This window comes from Python bivittatus, unplaced genomic scaffold (genome assembly GCF_059951505.1).
Source record: "Python bivittatus isolate LINGU-HERP-01145 unplaced genomic scaffold, Pbiv_v1 ctg000240_np1212, whole genome shotgun sequence".
In the NCBI taxonomy this organism is placed as follows: domain Eukaryota; kingdom Metazoa; phylum Chordata; class Lepidosauria; order Squamata; family Pythonidae; genus Python; species Python bivittatus.
The window spans coordinates 1,758,275-1,777,889 of record NW_028277051.1 but is presented as its reverse complement, the minus strand read 5'-3'; the positions used below and the strand labels follow the sequence as shown (position 1 = coordinate 1,777,889).

At 55.0% G+C, this 19,615-nt stretch overlaps 1 protein-coding gene across 3 annotated transcripts in view; it reads left to right on the top strand.

The window, feature by feature from the left end:
* Nucleotides 1-10,579, top strand: part of SSH2 (slingshot protein phosphatase 2) — a 114,480-nt gene extending 103,901 nt beyond the window's left edge. For all 3 annotated transcript variants that reach the window (XM_088138743.1, XM_088138742.1, XM_088138744.1), the window contains 2 exons: nt 4,388-5,246; nt 7,352-10,579. In XM_088138743.1, coding sequence (XP_087994869.1) covers nt 4,388-5,246; nt 7,352-9,166 — 2,674 coding nt within the window. In that variant the 3' untranslated portion in view covers nt 9,167-10,579. The remainder of the gene's footprint in view (nt 1-4,387; nt 5,247-7,351) is intronic.
* Nucleotides 10,580-19,615: the final 9,036 nt, after the last annotated feature.

Genomic DNA, 19,615 nt, shown 5'->3' with positions numbered 1-19,615 from the left:
CCTAATTTTCAGCACAGGCTAAGACCAGGGCTGGGTTCCCCCAAAATGAACCAGCCCATTTGAGCCTGGAGGGGTGCAGACCAGCCCCACCAGCAATTGCTGGAAGGGAGGTGCTCTTCCCAGCCGCAGCACCATAGAAACCAGCTGGCATCGGTTGGGAAAGAATTATAAAGAACAGCTCGGGGTAGTATCAAAGTATAGCCACACGATGTTGCACCCCCTGAAGTGAGTGCTCTCCTTAGCCCAGGTTTTAGCTGGACAGGGCACCTACTCTGGGGAAAACGCTGTGGGGAGAGGCCACTGAGGAGGTTGGCAGCCATGCCAGGGGGATCCCCAGTCGACGGCCTCCGTTGCTGACCTGTGCCAGGCCCGTTTCCAGGAATATCACACGCTCTTTCCCTGCCTCTCATGTGTTCCTGAGTTCCAGCTGCAGAGCCCCGAATGAGGAAATGAGAAACGAGCTTTCAGGGAGCAGGGATCCTGTCCCCTCTGTCGCCCCCAGTCCTTGGGCACAAGCTCTCTTATTGCAAGGAAAGTGACTTAGGGGCCTTGAACCGGACTGATGGATCATGGTGGATGCAGCTGGCAACGGGCCACTGAGAGCAATGCTCCTTCAGTGCAGTTTTTAATGTACGGCAGATGAGACCGATGTGTCTGACCTTTAAGTATTTGATAGAATATGCGTCCTTTGGCTGTGCACGAGGAGAGCTGTCCTGCTGTGGAGGGTGCTTCCCCAGGGTTAAGTGGTGCTCCTCCTTTCAGACTTTAAGTCTCCTTTAAGACTTACAGCTTAAAAGAGAGGGAGCTGTAGAGGGCCCTGCTTATTTATTAGATTTATATCCTGCTTTTTATTTTGTACAACTGAAGGCGGCATACATAATTCTCCTGTCCGCGAGGTGGGTTGGGCTGAGAGGGAGGGACTGGCCCAAAGTCACCAAGCTGGCTTTCCTGCCTAAGGGAGGACTAGAACTCACAGCCTTGCGGTTTGTAGCCTGGAGTCTTTGACCACTACACCAAACTGGCCCTCCCTCCCTCTCCTTTGATTGATTGGCTGGCTGGCTGATTGATTGATTGAAAAGGGGCTAGCCTGTCCCATAGCTGCTGGTCTCAAGGCTAGATTTTTTAAAAATTTATTTTTTATTTATTTATTTATCAAATTTGTCTCTGCCCATCTCATTGAAACGACTCTGGGCGGTTTACAGCAGAGATAAAATTCATTAAAATACAATATAAAAACAGTCCTAATAATAAATACCTTCCAAGAAAGATGGAGAGTTGGCGAATAACTCCGGGAGTGTTGTCAGGGTGCTCACCACCCCCAGGGACAGTTGGAGCTCATGTCGCCCCATGCGTGCTGGCAGAGCTACTGTAGGTCCTTAAGCCTTTTTGGAAAGCCGGGAGGGTAGGGGCCCGCCCCACCGCTGGGGGGAGCATATTCCAAAGGGTGGGGCCACGGCAGAGGAGGCTCTCCTCCTGGGCCCCGCCAGCCGACATTCTCTCGCTGACGGGTCCGCAACATGCCCTCTGCCTGACTGGGTGGGACAGGTGGATATAATGAGGGTGAGACAGTCCCTCAGGTAACCTGGACCCATGCCAGGTAGGGCTCTAAAGGTGATGACCAACACCTTGAATTGGACCCAGAAGCAAACTGGTCTGGTCTGTCGAGTTCTGCTTTGGAGAGCATCGCGTGCTCCCTTGGAGCTTCCGGATCCGACGGCCCCTGGAAAGATGGCGGCCCCAAGGGGGGGTCAGAGCCTCAGGGATAGAGGTGCACGGATGTAATGGGAAGAAGGAATGGCTTTGAGGAACAGGAGGAAGAGCTGCCACTAAGACAGCAGTTGGATAAAAGAGGGCTGAGTCCAGGGCAGGAATGTAACCTGAGAAAACGTCTCAGACGTGACCCTCCCTGGTTCTCCCAAATATCAAGGGAGGGGGGAAGCACATTCAGATTTGCAAAATTCTGTTGCTAGATCTTTATAATAAAAGTCGTATTAGACTGCATGACTTTGGTTTCCTGGTCTGGTCTACCTTGAAGGGCTGGCAGCACCTCTGCTCCCATTTAACGCTCCTTCCGTTCTTCTCGTTCTTTCTCCCAGGCGAGATACGTAAGACATAAGAAAGAATCAAGCGATTCTTTTGGAAACGCAACAAGAGCATAAATTACCTGCCTTTATTGCTAGACAGCCATGCTGGGAGGCAGCAAATGGAACTGAAATGTCGTAACTGTTTTAAAACACCTGGGCAGGATTTCCACACCATATAAATCAAGTTCTTCTTTTTCTTCCGCCTGGCAGACAAGTGTTTTTTTGGAGGGACTTGGCTTTGGTTTGTAAAGTGCAGGGCAGCCCCTCCAGAGCGGAGACCTTGGCTGGGTGCAGAGTGCACCAATGAAAAACCATGTGATTTGTCAAGGGGCTGCAAACCTACTCAAATAACACCTTTCCTGCTGTTTGGGATTTTTTGTTTTTTGCCTAAGCAAGCCCAAGGTTTTCTCCTGGGGCCGCTTTTATTTTCCCTTCAGTTTTTGCAAGCCCGGTGCATTAAGAATTTTGGCAAGAGAATTCATTGCGACTTCTTGCTCCGGCTCGGCTCCAGGCGCACGTAAAGGTTTTGCATGCCAATGTTTGTATGGCTTGTGCTGTTCCTCGCTGGGAAAGTGTTTGTCTTTTCTTGCATAGAGGGAGGGGGAGAGAGAGAGGGAGGAACGTGCCCCAGGGCAAGGTTTCGGAAGGAGGGCAAGCCCTGTCCCAGAGCGTGTGTGCCCCCAGCGGGCATGTCTTTGCAAGCCCAGCCATGGGAAGCAGCGTGGAAGGGCGCCAAAGGGCCCGGCTGGCCTGGCCGACCCCTCCCGGTCATCGCTGGTGGCCACACGGTTGCACTGCTTGTTTTTGCTCCTTTCTGGAAAGAAGCCCCTCTAACCCTGGGAACAGATGGCCAAACAGGACCGGCGGCTGGCTGGCGGCAGAAGCGTGTGACTGGGGCCTGAATTCCCACTAATGGCACAAGCACCCTCTGGTTCTCCAGTACCCCAAGCAACGTGACCTGTTTAGGCTTCGAATGTTGGTCCTGACCGGATGGCATCCCCCTGGTTCTTGTCCTTCGCCTCTCCTTGCTCAGCGTCAAGAAAGCTTGCTTAACATTTCTTCTGCCTCCTCTTATCACTCCCTGATTTACTCACCCAACGAGGCAGGAATCAGCCAGGCAGGAAGATGGCAGCTGTTCTCTTGACGGGGCGGGGGGAGGATAAAACAGCCCCTGAGATGCACGGCCTTGGTGCTTCCCAGAGAGGGGAGCTGCCGGCTGGCCCCAGGTCCAGCAGTGCTGCCGAGAGGAGGCAGAAGATCCAGAGAGGCAGCGAGCCAACGGGCCACTTTGCGTTCTTTACCTCCAAGGTAGACCAGGTCAAGACAGTCCCTGCGGGGAGTCCAGGAATGCTGATGTATTGTTCTAGGGTAAAATAACAGAATCTTGAGAGCCCACCAGAGTTTCTCTCTACTCCATCTTATACCCAGCAGAATCAAGGTGGGGTTACTCTGAGTTTCTTTCTCACCCTTCCTTCAATCTCTGGATGGTGTAATCCAGTGTTTTTCAAAACTGGAAACTTTAAGATGGGGGGACTCCAATTCCCAGAATTCCCCAGCCAGCATGTTGCGGTCCCCACATCTTAAAGCATGCTGGCTGGGGAATTCTGGGAGTTGAGGTCCCCATATCTTAAAGCATGTTGGGCCCTTAAGTGTATCATGTAATATTTATTAAATATTTTTTGTTAAATTGTTTTATTTAATGTCAAGTCTAGATTATACTTGTAACTTGTTTTCAGGCCTTTTGGCTGTAAAATAAGTTTTTAAAAAGCAGGCTGGCTGGGGAATTCTGGGAGTTGAAGGCCACCCATCTTCAGGTTGCCGTGCTTGGAAAACACTGGTGTAATTGCTTCTCTAAGTCCCTCCTGAATAGCAGTTTTGAACTTTCCTTTCCTTTTACGAAGACTTGCAGGATTCACCTTGTCTTGGCAACCCTTAGGATTCTGTGGGTGGGTTGGTGGGGGAGAGGCAACTCCTGAATCAAGGGCCTGTCTTATTTGCGCCCCTCCTGTGATGGGAGCAGCAGGAGGCTAGTTACAGGAGCCACAAGGTAGCTGCCCTTTCAGAGCTGGTGCGCTTCTCGGGGTCTCTTGTCGAGAACATGGGGAGGGGTCACCGCTGTCCTCCCGTGCCCCTCGTGGGCTTCCCACGGAGGTCATTTGCTGGGTCGTTACGGGAACTGAAGCCAGCCTTGCTGGACGCTTAGTCTTGTCCAGCCTCAGAGTTCCTTGGCCCCCATGATGGCGGAGTTGGGCTTCTTGCAGACATTTCAACCCCCCCTCCATTGCCCCCCCCTCTCTCCACAGCAAGCAACGTCATAACAAACTGTGGCGGTCGCACTCCGACAGCGATCTCTCGGACCACCACGAGCCCATCGGCAAGTCAGGGATGGAGGTCAGCAAAAAGGAAATCACCACCTCCGCAGACCGGATCTCCGAAAACAAGTCTTCCAACAGCCACGTGGCGGTGCCTCCGGGGCTCCCTGGCGGCCCCCACGGGCAGTTGCTGTGCCATTTGGGGGCTGGCCCTTTGGGGCACCTGCCCGGCAAGGAGAGGGTGATCCAGCTAGAAATTGCGCCCAGAGATTTCAACGTTGAGCAGATGGAGGACCAGCTGAACTTGAACAACATCAACGGGTGCCCCTCCGGGTGCTGCCGGGGGGACGCCACGTCTCCCCTGGACAACTGCAACGTGCCAGATGCCTTACTGCAGCGAGAAGATGCCTTGGAAGTGGCCGCCGGGTTTCCGGACTTGGCGGTGGATGATCTGGAGAACGATGCCCTCAAGCCCGGCGATGGGAACGTCCACCTGGTGCCCATGGAGGAACTGGAGTCCTGCTTGCGAGACACCCCCAGCCCGCCACCCAACCTTTCTCCGCCGGAAGAAGAGGAGGAGGAGGAAGCAGCCGCCGGAGACTTCGGGGTGGATCGGATTGACTTCTTCAGCGCCTTGGAGAAGTTTGTGGAGCTCTCTCAGGAGAACAGACCGCGGGCCTCGTCCGGCTCCAGGGCAGAGGAGCAGGGCAACGGGCGGAATGGGCCCCCCAGGATCTCTGGGCTGGAGCTGCTGCCTTCCGACCCCCCGGAGCAGGCCCAGCGAAGTGCCTCTGCCGGCAGCTCCCCGCAGGTGTCGGAGGCCTCCTCTCTGGAGGAGGAGCAGCTGAAGGTATCAGAGGCAGAGGGGAGGGTGTTGCCCGGGCAGTCCTAGGACCTTATAAAGTTATCGCCCGGGGGGGAACGATAGAAATTAATCCTGGGTGAAATGCCCCCCTTCCCCTTTCACGCCAGGGGATGTGAAAACACTCCTACACACCACCCGCACCCACATCTGCTGCTGCTGCTGCTGCTGGCTGGCACCTTCTAAAATTGCAAAGTGCCCCCAAAATAATAGGCATACCGATGGCTTTCCTGCCTCCCCGGATTTGGAGGGGGGTGGTGGTGGTGGTACCTCGATGTCCTGTTTTTCAGCCTCCTGCCTCTTCATTTTTCTCACTGGGGAGAATGGAGGGAAATCCCACCCTTGAGGAAGTGCAATTGTTAAAACCCAAAGCGAACATTGCTAATTTCTCTTCTCTTCTCTTCTCTTCTCTTCTCTTCTCTTCTCTTCTCTTCTCTTCTCTTCTCTTCTCTTCTCTTCTCTTCTCTTCTCTTCTCTTCTCTTCTCTTCTCTTCTCTTCTCTTCTCTTCTCTTCCTTTCGCTTTTTATTCATGTACATATTGCATTGATTAACAAATCAGAAAACGTCCCCTGAAACAACACCACGTTAACCTCCCTGTAACGCTACCTTGCGCTGCCAGTTGGAATTCTTCTTGTTTTCATTCATCCCTTGATGATTTCCTGGGAAAATGCAGAGTGATGGTCTCTTTTAACCAGCTTCCTGAAGCGACCTATGCGGGGGTGGGTGGGGGGGAAATGCCTGAATCTTGGCTGGGGGAGGCAGTTCTGATGCCCAGCTCGGCTTCAGGCTTCTCCCCTTCTGCCCTCTGCGGGAGGGGTTGCTCTGCTAACGTGGGTCTCACCCACCTTTTGAACTACCTTTCACAGTTTCAGGGGGTGCTCTCGGTGGTGGGTGTTGCAGTGTTTCTCAACCGTGGCCGCTTGAAGATGGGTGGACTGCAACTCCCAGAATTCCCCAGCCAGCCAGGAATTCTGGGAGTTGCAGTCCACCCATCTTCAAGCGGCCACGGTGGAGAAACAACAATCTGAAGCTGCCTTCTCCGGTTCCCTTGGCCGCTGGCGCCATCTGCTGGTCAAGGAGCAGCCACAGATCCAAATGGCAGACATGCTCCATCCAGGGAGGTTGAACCCCGTCCCGGAGCCCCTCCATCTTGCTAGGATTCAGAGGGAGCCAGTTGGGGCTATCTAGTCCTCCATCTCCTCCAGGCCCCGGCTGAGGACTTCCACCCTATCTCCAGCCCAGGGAGGAACTGAGCCTCGGCGTATTGATGGTACCTTACCATTGCAGACTAGATTACTACGACGCACACTGCTTGGAACAGCCCTTGAGGACTACCCTGAATCTCTGGATAGCCTCTGCCAGCAGTTTCCTAGAGATGTAAAATAGCCGATCTCTCAAAGGAAAAAAACAAGGGGGTGACTGCTCATCCCCCACCCCCCGCTAGCGGATGGTTGTGCTACAGGTGGTCCTCGTTTAGTGACTGCCTCATTTAGCAATCATTCGCAGTTACAACAATGATAAAAAAAAGTAATTTTATGACCAATGCTTGCATTTACAACCCCCCGCATTCCCTACCCTAAGAGGCGGTCCACAGTCAAGGGTCTCAAATGCTGCTGAGAGGTCCAACCAGGAAGGCCTCTTTCTCCCACCCAGGACCTGGTGATGGTTATCCACCAATGCTGTTTCTATACTGATTTGGACCCAGACTCAAAGGGATCCAGTTAATCTGCTTCATCATTTTACTTGCATGGGGGCCCACCCGCTCTACCTCTAAAGGAGCAAATACAGGCAGAAGAATGGCAGCGATAGAAGCCCAAAGGGTGACATTTCTCAAAATACCAAACTGGAGCCCCTCCGTCTTCTCCTTCCCCTGCTCCCCCCAGGCCCTCGGCTGGGTCAGGGAATTGTCTTCTCTTCCAGCAACAAGCTCTGTGTTGTTTCAGAATAGGAAAGCAGTAACGTTCTGTGTCCCACCACCAGAACACCCCGCACCCCAGAAGGAAGTATTTGGCCCGACTTTACATGGAAATCTTTTTGGGATTGCAAGTGTATTAAGATCCTTTTTTATTTCTCCTCTTTTCTCCTTTTTCAGCTCTCGGAACCAGAGCACGCAGCCAGCCTGATCCGGTCCCATTCCCCTGTCGTTTCGGTCAAAGAGATCGTGACCGAGATCGAGTCCATCCACCAGGGAGGAGGACAGGGGCCGGCAAAGGCAGAGGCCGCAAGCAGTCCAGCCCCAGCACCCAAGAGGAACGCCCTCCACGAGGGGCCAGCCGAGGCGACCTGGCCTTGGGAAAGCAAGCACGGGAAGGGTGAGGAGGGAGGGGACGGGGTTGGACCTGTCCCGAAGGAAGCCGCTCGAGAGCCTTTGAAACTGGATCCCGAAGGGGCTGGGGTCCCCCCAACGCCTTCCTCTAAGCCAGACGCGGAAGGGAGGGGCTCGGCCGAAGACCCGGCAGAGGGCCGAGGGCTCCCTGGGCCCAAATGGTGCCCCGGCTCTGTCCGACGTGCCACCCTGGAGTTTGAAGAGCGCCTCCGGCAGGAGCAGCAGGACCTGCAGCACGCGTCCCCCATCACCCTCTTCCCCGTCCGGAAGAACTCCCGGAACGAATCCACGGGGGCTGACCTGGCCGGGAAGGGCAGAAGCGATGACCCGCCCCACGAGCCGGCCCAGCTCGCGAAGGGCAAGGAGGCCTCGAGGGCTGGGAGCGGCTCCGAACCGCCGGCCGAACCTTCTCCCACACCCAACGGCCCCGCAGAGGCGGCGGGATTGGCCCGGGAGCACAGGATGGTGCTTTTGATGGAGAGCGACGAGGGGGCTCCTCTCCTCAACCCCCTCCCCAAGAGAATCGAGATCATTGAGTACACGCACGCATTGCCCAGCCTCCCTGGGACGGACGGGGCAGAGAAGGGTGGCCCGGCCCAGGCCCCAGAGGAAACCGTGGATGAAAACTGCAACACCTCTTTTTGCTCTGAGGATCCCGGGGGCGGCTTGGATTTGTTCAGAGCCCCAGCCCGGGGCGGCTGCCCCTGCCGCCCAGCTCTCATCTCTTGGGGAAGCCCGGAGAAGGAGGAAGAAGGGGGGGTGGGGGCACCGGGCAACCCCGCGGCCCCCTTGCCTTCTGCCTGCCGGGCAAGCCGCTCCCCTCCGCCTTGTCTGCGTCGCCAGCACCTTCTTGGCCTGGAGGGGGTCACTCAGGGCAGCACAAGCACCGAGTCTGAGCCGGCTCCCTCAGCAGGTTATGCTGGAAACGGGCAGTTTTCCTTGGAGGAGAGGGGCACGGGCTTCCTGCCCTGGACCCGCTGGAGCCCCAGTCCAGGAGAGGCTCCTCCGGAGGCCCCCACGGCGGCCCGCCCCCTTTGCTGCTCCCTTCCTCGCCGGTCCAGCTGCGACGGCCAGGGACCAGGCCTCGTGAAACAGCTGACGAAGGAGCTGGAAGCGCGCCTGCGCCAGGCCGGCCTCACCGCGCCTTCCCAAATGAAGCGTTCGGCCTCCTTGGCCAAGCTGGACTGCCTGGGCTCCTTGAAGGACGACCTACCCGGGGGCTGCTGCCTGCCTCCCGCTGCCGGCCCGGAGTCGCTCCGGGTCACCCGCAGCCCCACCCTGGATCCCGCCGTCTCCTTGCCCGCCCTCCTGTCTCCCCAGCCCACTAGGCATTTTGTGGAACCGGTCAAGATGTGGGGGAGCCTCGCCCTGAGCCGGCCGGTGGAGAGGCCCTTGGCCCAGTACGCCCGGGACTTCGCCCCGACCTGCCCCCCCCCGGAAGGAACGTGGACTTGGGCCCAGGGCCTGGCCCAGCCGGCCGCACTCCCTCGAAACCCCCCCGCTAGAACTCGACTGCCCAGGAGATTAAAAAAGGCGAACGAGAGAAAACGAACCTCCAATCCCGTCTATAATACTATGTGATCTCTGGCTCTGCTTCCCTTCCCCTCCCTTCCCTTCCCCTCCCTTCTCCCCCCCCCCATCAAACTTGACTCTTTTCACAATACCTTTGTGTGTTCTTCAGTTGGGGCAGATGTAATATATAACAAAACATGCACTTTATTAGTTAGGTTTTTTATATGTTCTTTTATTTTTACGGTTCCTACCTGCATGTAAATTTTGAGGTGGCTGAATTCAAGGGTAAACTCCCCTCCCATCCGTACGAGTGACTGCAAGATCATAGGGTGGTGTTTTTCCTTCGTTTCGTTTCGTTTTGTTGATTTCCTATAAAAAATATTTTACCTCTAATGAACTTTTTTTTGTTTTTGGCTTCGTCTTAAAAGAACACCCTTCCGTAAGCGCAAAGGAGAAAAGAGGCGCAGCCGGTTTTGTGTTCCCGCCCAGAGAGACAGGCTTGCACAAGAGTAGGCTTGGGCTGCACGGTCCTGCTCTGCCAGTCAGGGAGGGGGGCGCACAGGAGCCAAGCAAGTTCCCCCTCCTCCCCTTCCCCGGGGGCTGAGCCCCTCGATCTGGAGAGCTGTGATGGGTTTTTTTTCCAACTCAGCCCCAGGAGCCATAGATGTCCAATAGAACCAACAATATTGTTGCGCGCATCAGGACAACATTGTGCACATGACACCAGTTATTTGCACAATGCCGCCCCAAGAAGGAGGCTGCGGAGGGCCAGAGGGGCGCCACCGATCCGTTTGAGTGGGGCTGCCACCCCCTCAGCCCCCACAGTGGTGTCGGCTGGAGGGGGGAGTCCTCCGAACCTCGTGCCAAATTCCCTGCCTCCCTCCCCAGGCAGCCAATCTAGGAGCTGGCAGGGCAGAAGTCATTCTGCACCACGGAGGGGTTCCCGGACCCCCCCCCCAGCTCTGCCCTTAAAAACATCTGCCCTGCTGGGCGGTGGGTAGGGGAGCTCCTCGCCCTGGAGGGTCATTGGGTGCCCCCAGGGCAAGGCCTCTGATGCAGGGGGCCGTCGGGAGCTCTGCCCACTGTTTCGGAAGGGCGCTTGGATCGGGCAGAGAAAGCCTCGCACGTGCGTGTGCGTGCAGGCACGCCCATCTTGACCCCCCAAGAAGTCTCTTGCTGGAAGCAGCGGAAGGAGAGGCAGAGAAAGAGGTTTGAAAAGGGTGATTTTGGAACGAGGGGGGCTCGGAAGGGTGTTCTTTTAAGGCAAGCGTGGAAAGGGTTTTAGCCCTTTGGTTACTTGAATAAAGCAGCGGGCCTTCTCAAAACTCTGCGGCCATATCTGTTTCCTTTTTCTCCACTGTGTAAAGCGCTGTGGGTCTTGTCGGGGTCCCGGCCTCCCCCCAGCCCCTTCGATACCATCCAGAGATGAATTAGGACAGGGTTCCTCAACCTCGGCCGCTTTAAGATGGGTGGACTTCAACTCCCAGAATTCCCCAGCCAGCATGGCTGGCTGGGGAATTCTGGGAGTTGAAGTCCACCCATCTTAAAGCGGCCGAGGTTGAAGAACCCTGAATTAGGATCCGCGGGCAGATACCACTTGGCTTCTTCCTGTCGTTCTCGGCCTCTTTAGGTGAAAGTTTTCCATCTTCTCACACGTATGTGTCACCCCCAAGAGAAAAAAAAAGTGTGTGTATGTTGTTGTATTTCTCTCTCTGTACATAGTAGGACTTATAGAAGCAACCCGGGGGGGGGGGATTTTTCTCCTGCCTGCCTTCGCTGTATTTCAAGAGGATAATGGGCCATTTGGCATCTCTTCTGTAAACTGGAAAACCAATTTCCCCTTAACAGAGCTCTCTACCGTTATTTGCACACCTTTGAGACTAGGCTTAACTGTTTAGCTTCTCTTCCCCTCTCTGATATTTACCTACTGCTTTTTTTTTTAAATGTATATGAAAAGTAGTTTCTTTTGCCAGCTGGTGCCAAATGCATGGGAAGTGTTGGGTTTTTTTTTTTTTTCCTTTTCTTTTGCCTTTTAATTTATCCATTTCCGTTGCATCCCCTGTCTCGTGTTGGGCCATCGGAAGATCTTCACCCTCGTGTGCTTCGTGGATGGGTGTGCATGTGCTCCTTCCTTTAATTTCCTGTTTTCTGGAGATCAGGGTTTTCTAAAGTTCATCAGTAACACTTCCAGTTGAGCTGAGTCTCTTAACGCACTGAAATGTTCGTCCCTCTTAACCGCAGCCCGAAGAACCGCGTCTGAATTTCTGTGAACCTGGGGGCAAGGGGCGTCTCTCTCTCGTTCTTTCATTAAAAAAACAATCTTCTATTTCTTTGACGGCTAAGCAAGTACTTCCAGAAAATCTATACTCTTCTGAAGAAGAGACGTGTCACGCATCTTATTCTCTTCCCCTTGCTCTGTAGGTAATTATAACCGTTCGGGACCGAAAGCTGGAGGTCCCCAAAGAGCCTAGAGGAGCATCCGGTGGGTTTCCCCCAAGACTCCCCCCAAGGGGGTCCAGCTCTTCTTCTCTCAGGGCTTATGATAGGTTTAAGCGGCCCCTGAACTTCTGCACCTTGAAATGCCCCACTGATTTCCCGGTTCAGCCTCTGCAAGGAAGAGGGCGCCTCTAGGTTGGAGGGTTTCCGATCCGTTCCTCCTTCTCGTAAATGATGTGCAGGTCTTTGCAGCTCAATTGGTGGGGAGGGGGCTTTCGGGGGGTCTGGAGAGGATGCCCAGGGTCTGTTTCCCAGACATTTGGAGTAAGGACCCGTTTTTTCTTCCCAGAGCCCAGCTTGATGCCTGCGACCCCTTGATTGTGAGAAGGGGGCTTCTCTGTGGCTACCACCAGCCCAGCTGGCCGATGGGGTGGAGGGCTTTAAACTTGCCATTCACCCCCTGGCACGACCCGTTGCCCCCGTTGTTCTTGAGATGCTGCGTTCCCAGTAGGATGAGTCCCTTCGGCCCCAGGAGAAAGTTCCCCCGGTGGCTTCCTGAATCAGACAGTTCCCTTCCCATCTGCTTTGTTGTGCTAGAGGCTTTTCCGATCCACTTAAACTTGATTTTTTAGCTTCCTTCTTAAGGAATGAAGGCGCTGGGTCTCGGGGACCTCCCCATCAGGCACAACCGGCTCCCAGTTTTTCTCAGCACCGATGCCAAAAGAGGGAGCCCAGTCTTCTGATGTCTTTCCGCCTCCGCAGTCAAGGACTTCTTTTTAATTTTCTTTCCTCTCTCTCTGGCCCCTTTCTTCCCTGCGGCGGGTTCGGAACTGGACAGTCCAGGGATTGTTTCAGCGTGTTTGCCCGTGCCGTGCCCGTCCCAGCCGGGCATGAGAATTGGTGGGTCTGTGTGGGGGGGGGCAGGGGGCCGAAACACTTCACCTCCACCCTCCATCTCTTGAGTCATCGGGGTCACTAGTCAGGGTCTCTTCTGGAAACAAAATGTGTGCCTTGCAGCTCATCTTTCCTGGGGGGGGTCTCTCTTTCGGGGAGGGGAGCGCCCTCCTCTCGCGCTGGTTCAGTTGCACCCCAGACTCGGCTTCCGTCTGCAGTCCTGGGGAGGGGGCAGCGTCAAAATCCATTCCCCCCCCACGGTTTTTCTCACAATCAAAACTGGATTGCTGAAAGAGCTCCGCGCGGTTGGCCAACTCTGCTTCCGTTTCGTTCTCTTGGGTTGCTCTATTTATGAAAATGGTAACACGGACCGAAAGCCTGGCTGGTTTTTAAAAGGGCATTTTCTTCTGGGGTCCTGTCCTGCGTCCGCTCTTTGCATGAAGGAGTCGGATGTGTGCAGACGTTTTGCCATTTCCTCCCTCCGGCGGCCCCCATTTCCTCCCCCCCCCTCGATTTCTCACTGTACTGTAAGCCTTGTGGAGCCTTGTGCGAGGGGCGAGGGGATGGATGTCGCAGGGACCAGCGAGCGGAGGTCCATCTGTACTGAAAGTGTGCACAGACTGGCGATAAATAGATGAATACAGCAGTGTTTCTCAACCGTGGCGACTTGAAGAGGCGTGGACTGCAACTCCCAGAATTCCCCAGCCAGCCATGCTGGCTGGGGAATTCTGGGAGTTGAAGTCCACGCCTCTTCAAATCGCCACGGTTGAGAAACACTGGAATAGACACTCGTTTTCTCTTGCACATTGTTGTGCTCTGCAAGAAGCCCACGCCAGGTCGGCAGCTGTGTCAAAACGGTCCCATGTGCCCTCCCCAGCTGAGCATCCCCAAAGTCGTACCCGCTGCCTTTCAAAAGGACCCGGGGGGGTGCCATTTCCCCAGGACCGGGTCCTCTGCCTGGTGATGTATTTCATTTGTCTTACGATTGTAGCCCTCGATAGATCTTCCCCAGCCCCGCTTGACTCTCCTGGCCACTCAAATGCCTGTCCGGACCCAGAAGAGACCAAAACTGTACTGTTTCATTGGGGAGGTCGTAGAAGGGTATTCCCCCCACACTTCCTCCCCAAATATTTCTGGGGAAGGGGCAATTCCTGGCCTGGGCATGGGGGTGAGCCACCTTCTGACTCCTGGAGCGGTTGGCAAGCTGGCACTTCTCGCCCAGGGAGGTGTCTCTTGGCAAGGCCTTCCTGGTGCAGCCGAGACCTTAGGCAGCCTGCGGGGAGGGGGGCACCCTCCTTTTGGGATGGGGGGTGGCAAGCCTTGGTACCTGGGAGCGGCTTGTCCATGTTGGGATCTGCATTTCGTGGGGTGGCTGGAGAGCGCGCGTCCTGGCCAGCGTGCAGCTGTGGGTCTCCCTCTGCCCCGTGCCCCCGCTTGCATGGTGGGGGCAGCGCTCCTGCAGCAGCTTCAGGACCGGGAAGGGGGGGTGATGTCCGTCGTCCTCTTTTTCCTCTTCCCATCCTGCCTTCTCCCAGCCTGACCTTTGGGCTCCCTCTCTCACAGGGGCTTCTATGATAGACTGCCCGGACACAAGGATGCTCGGCTGTTTTTAAATGTGAACTCCCACACTCAACGGGGGCTGACTTGATGTTCTTGTTACTGAATAAATTTTTATTTTGAGAACTGAGGGCATCTTGTCTTAATTGGGGCAGGGTGCGGGGGGATACGAAAAAGTGGGCCCTTTGAAGTTTCCCCAAACCCAGATCTCCTGGACATTGACTCTCGTAAGCCAGCGTTGGCTCTCCATAGCGGTGCAGCCATGCGTCAAAAGTAGCTGATTTATATTTTATTTATGTATCAAATTTGTCACCGCCCGTCTCATTGAAACGACTGGGCAGTTTACAGCAGAGGTAAAATTCATTAAAAAACAATCATAATAAATAACTTCCAAGAAAGATGGATTGTTGACAACTCGAGGAGTGTCGTCAGGGCACTAACCGCCCCCAGGGAGAGTTAGAGCTCATGCCACCCTGTGCACGCTGGCAGCGCCAGTTCACACGTTAAACTCCGAACCTTCCGGAGCTAGCTTGTTCCTGATGAGAGATGCTGCAGTTGCAGATCCCCCGTACCAAACAGGGTACGGCCCAGGACTTACAAATTGCTTCCTCCTCCATATTTTATTTCTTGTGCATAGTGAACACAAGATTTTAAGACCTATTTTGGCCTTCGCTAGATTGATCCATGGGAATTCTTAGGCGGGTCGGACTTGATGGGCCAAATCTCAACTGTAGGCTTGTCCTGCCCCATCCTAAGTCATAAGCCGGTCCAGTTGTGTCCTGATGGCCGGAGTTTCGTATTGCCCAGAAGAATTGGCAGAAGCCGTTCATGCTGGCACCGTTTGCCTGGAAGGTCAGGGGCGGGAAGGGCAGGCAGGGGTCTCACTAAAGGAATTTCCCTCCAGATGGTAGGACTTCAACACCCAGAATGCTCAGCAATGGCCATGCTGGCTTGGGAATTTTGGCAGTTGAAGTCTACCCAGGGGTTGAGAATTGGGCAAAATGGATTTATGAGAGTTTGCAGAAAGGGGGGAGAGAGATTAGCCTACAGAACCATTCATAAAAAATGGTAGGGCAGGGTTCTTCACTGGCACCTGATTCAGAGCTGTGCCAAACTGGATTTCTGGAAACCAGAGCGCTTTATCTATAAATGCAGACCCAAAACAAGGGGAGAGGCCTGCGTTCCTCAAGCTCTAGCTGCCTCTGTTCACATAACATAGCAAGCCATGATTTCTTTAATAAACACAATTGGCTGATGTCACTCAATGAAACAGACTGACAAGCTACAGTTGCTGGGCTCCCCAGCTACAAAGCCAGAAGCGAGCAAACCCCACGTGGGCTCAGTGTGTTGTGTGAAGTCAACCCCTGTGTTGGAAGAATCCTCCAAATAGACCCAAGAGGAGCTGGTGGGAGTTTATGACCTGACGTGTCTGCTTGGAGTGTTCTCCTGCAGCCACTTGACTGCCATCCATTTTTGGTGGCCCTTGCCCCAATGGCAGGACAGCTGAACAAAGCGTCAGGCCCAGGATCCAACCCAGAAGCCAGTGATGTGCCCTCAGTCCTCCGGCCTGGGAGATGGGCATAAGATGGTCCCTGTTGGGGATGGGAGGCCACCCAGCAACCAGGCAGAACAAGAGGCAGCTTGGTTGATTCGGACACGGAGCCCCACGGACGCCATTACACAGTTAAGCCACAGATGTTTCATGCCAGGGCTTCCAGCACCAAATACCTCATTCGAACACTAGGTCCCGTTGTGCATTTTAGTAAGATTCAGCAACACTGGCAGTGAAGAGGATCTGGTGCTAGAAACTAAGTTCTGTGAAGAGAGAGGGAAGGGGGGTGTCGTTTTAGCTGTGAAAAAAAGAAACGGGGGTCCCTGCAAGGACCTGGAAGGATTTCACACAGGAGGAGGCCAAGCCCTGGTTCCTCCTCCCCGCGGGCAGGGCCCAGCACAACGGGTTGAAGCTGCAGGGAGCAGGTTCTGACGATGACAGAAAAAAACATTTTAAGAGGAAAGAGGGACCCGATTCCCGGAGAGTGGGGGGCTCCCCTTCGCTAGGTGTGTTCACGCAGAGGCTGGAGAGCATCTCTCTGGGGCGCTGGCATTTGGGTCCCTGCGCCGGACGGGGGTTCGGCTAGATGGGCTTAAGGGGTCCCTTCAATGCTGGGATTCTATGGAAAGCACCCTCTAATAAAGGGAGACTAGTTCTGCCCAGAAGGGCACACGGGGCTGTGTCCGGATTCATTCCCCTGAATTGCTTTGCCCTGATTGCTGGCACCCTGAGTACCCAGAATTGGAAATCCTCTGCACACGTGCAGGGTGTGGCCATCACAGCCACCAAGCGAGCTGAGAGTGAGAACCTTCTCTTTCTCACGGTCCTCTTTTCTGCTTCTTCTTCCCCCTGCCCCACGGAAGCAGCGCAGCCCTTCCCCAACCTGGTGCCCTCCAGTTGTGCGTTCTAAGGGTTTTTTTTAATGGCTTCTGCAAACTGACCTAAGCAGCTGTCTGCCGTGCGAGAGCCCGGAGCAGAGGCCACGCTGGCCAGCAGAGGTCCTCCTCCACCAAGGCCAGAGGTCCGGGTGGGGGGGGAGGAAGAGACCGGAGACCCTTCAAGATGCACTGCCTGCCCCCCCAACAGGCGCAAAGAAGCGAAAGCAGCCAGAAGCCCTTTTGCAGGTTGGAAAAGGGAAAGGGGGGGGAAAAAAACAACTTTAATTCACAGGAAATGCAAGCCTGCTTTAAAATCAGCTTGCACCATGTGCTTTATTTGTTTGTTTATATTTATTTATTTATTTATCGTATTTAAAGCATTTCTACGGCTGCCCAGCTCAAACAACGCGACTCTGGGCAGCAGGCAAAAAGGAAACGAACAGAAAACCCACACTTACCAAATCCACACGCGGAATTAAAGCCTAAAGAACGACCACAGGGCAATCACTGCTGGAGTATGCTTTATCGACAAAACAAAACCACCAAAAAAATCACATCCAGGCAAGGTCTCCCCAGACTGACCGTAAACCAGGAGGAGTCTGGTTTCCCAGCGAATACCTTCTGATAAAACCTTGCGTGCTTTTGATATCTTCTCTGTACTTTTTATTAAAAGGCGTTGGATCTGATGTCGGGGGCTGCAGGTCCCCAAAGCTTCTGCCTTTCGATAAAATGGGTTGGTTGGAAAAGGGGCTCCAGACTCCTCCTGAGTTTTGCAAAACCAAATCAACCCTTGTTTCAAAAGGACGGGGTGGACGAAGCGTAATAACCAACTATAATTTAAATTCTGCATCGGTCTAGGCAGTCTTTCTCAACCTTGGTCTCTTTAAAACGTCTGGACTTCAACTCCCAGAATTCCCCAGCCAGCCATGGCTGGCTGGGGAATTCTGGGAGTTGAAGTCCACACGTCTTAAAGTGGTCAAGGTTGAGAAACACGACTCTAGGCACTCCAGTGCATCTGATGAAGGGAGCCGCAGCTCACCAAAGCTTCTGCCTTTGGATAGAATTTGTGAGTCGGAAAAGGCACTACCAGCCTCCTGACTTTTTTGCCACCAAAGGGATCAAACACGGCTCTGCTCCTGCAGGGCCCAAACTGACTGCTGTGGGGCGTGTGGTTAAGAGGAGACACGGTTCACCCAGCGTGCCAAGACAACAGCTGGTTTCCTGCAAGATGCCAAGCCAGCGAGGGATGGAGCATTACTCTCACTGAGTTGTTCAGCTGCTAGTCCTCAAGGTTTGAGAGATTAGGCCAGGCCTAACGAGATGTGGGGGAAAAGAGGTTTTCTGTCCACAGAAGCCCCCGTCCTCCAGTCCAGCCTTTTCCTGGCTTGCGGCTCGAATGACACCACCGTGCCGGGGCAGCCCAGCTTGGATCCCGGGGCCAACTGCCCGGGTCCGACAGCCCAGAAGCTCCTTCACATTCATTCACCTAATGCACTTGCTAATTTTATCTCCCACCTTTGCTGCCAGAGTTCAACAGGGCTTCCACGAGGATCTCCTGTTTTATCCCAACTACAATCCAGCGGGTAGGCAGGGCTGAGCCCTCAATCACCCTGTGAGCTTCTGTGGCCAAGGGGGGACTTGAACCCGAACCTCCCCGGCCCTAGTCCGGCCCCTTCTGCGTGGCACCCCTTGGCTCTGCTCGTGGGGCAACAACCTGGCCTTTCCCTCTTCCTTTTAGCACCGTTTTTAGGGGCCATCTGTCAAGCACCAACGGGCTTCCACTGCTGTGGCTTTTCTTTGCAAAGCGACCTGCCTCTCCTCACTGAAACTCACTTCGCCCAAGGGAACAGGCACGGAGGCAGGAAAATTCGGTGCTGGGATTCAACGCGTCAGACGACACATCCTCAGACCAAGGTTTGTTTCTGGGGAGCCTCACAAACCGTGGAGCCGCAGAAGCCTAGGGTTGAAGGGGGCTTTGAAAAGACAAAGGGCTCTCCCACCTTGGCTTGAAACCCCCCAGGGATGGAGCCCCCTCAGCTCTGTGGGGCAGGCTGGTCCACTGGCCGAGGGGGCAGGAAATCCCTCCCTGTCTGAGTTTGGACCCCCCCACACACACAGCTTCCACCCGCTGGTTCTTGTCCTACCCTCGGGCACTTCAAAAAATAAATCCACGCGCTTTCCCTGGGACGCCCTTCAAGGGCTGGAAGAATGGCGAGCTGGAGATTTACGTTTTTTTTTTTACTGTTATTTCTTTTTTGCAAAACGGCTCGCAGCGGCTTAGAAACAGCAGTAACCCCCTGGGTGGGACAGAAGGGGAGAGGCAGGGGGGCCAATTCTGCACTTCCCAAGTAAGGCAAAGTCTCAAGTCAAACCTTTATTCCTGGCAACTCCACACCTCCACGCAGTTTGCTCGGCAATAACGCAGCAGGGCTTGGCACTCAGGGATGTTTCTTCAACTCTCCAGTCTGGTCTGAGATCTCTGGGTGGTCTCCCATCCAGCCACTAACCAGGAGGCCTGACCCCGCTTACCTTTTTGAGCCCAGGCAGTCAGCTCAGGGCTGCCCCTGTAATGAAGACCCCCTCAAGGTCCCATCCTAGTACTTTTCCTGCTACAAGAGCAAGTGCTTCGCACCCCACAGTGCAGCCCCTGCCCCTCGACTGGCACCAAGGCTGGCTCTCTCGAGGGGCAGCAGAGCCTAGGAGGTGGGGAGAGGTCAAGAGGCCCAGGCCAGGTATGTCTCTTAACCCCCATTTCTGGAACTGGTGGCGGGGGGGGGGGGGGGAGGCAATCTGCTTCTCCTCTTCTCAGCAAACTCTTCCGAGTCTGGGGGCTTTGCGTGCAGCGGCCCAGTTCACTGTCGGGCTAAGAGGGGCGGGGGTCTGTGGCGGGAGCTGGAAGCCCCTTCCCTGCCCCGGCCCTTGCACCGCGGAGCCTCGCCCGGGTTATTCTCTGGACTGGAAAAGCGGGAGCGCCCCCGCGTCGGTCTCGGGAGGCACCAGGTGGAGGGAGCTCCGGACCCTCTGGTCGCCCAAGGGCTGGCGCTGGCGGGGGGGGTGGGGGGCGGCACCCTGTGCAGGGAGAGGATTCCCATCCCGATTTCCCCCCGGGAGGCATCTGCCACCTGCCTCCAGTGCGCTGGAGCCGCTCAGTAGAACGCCCCGTCCGGAGGCAGTCTACCTTCAGCTGCCCAGCCCGCACCA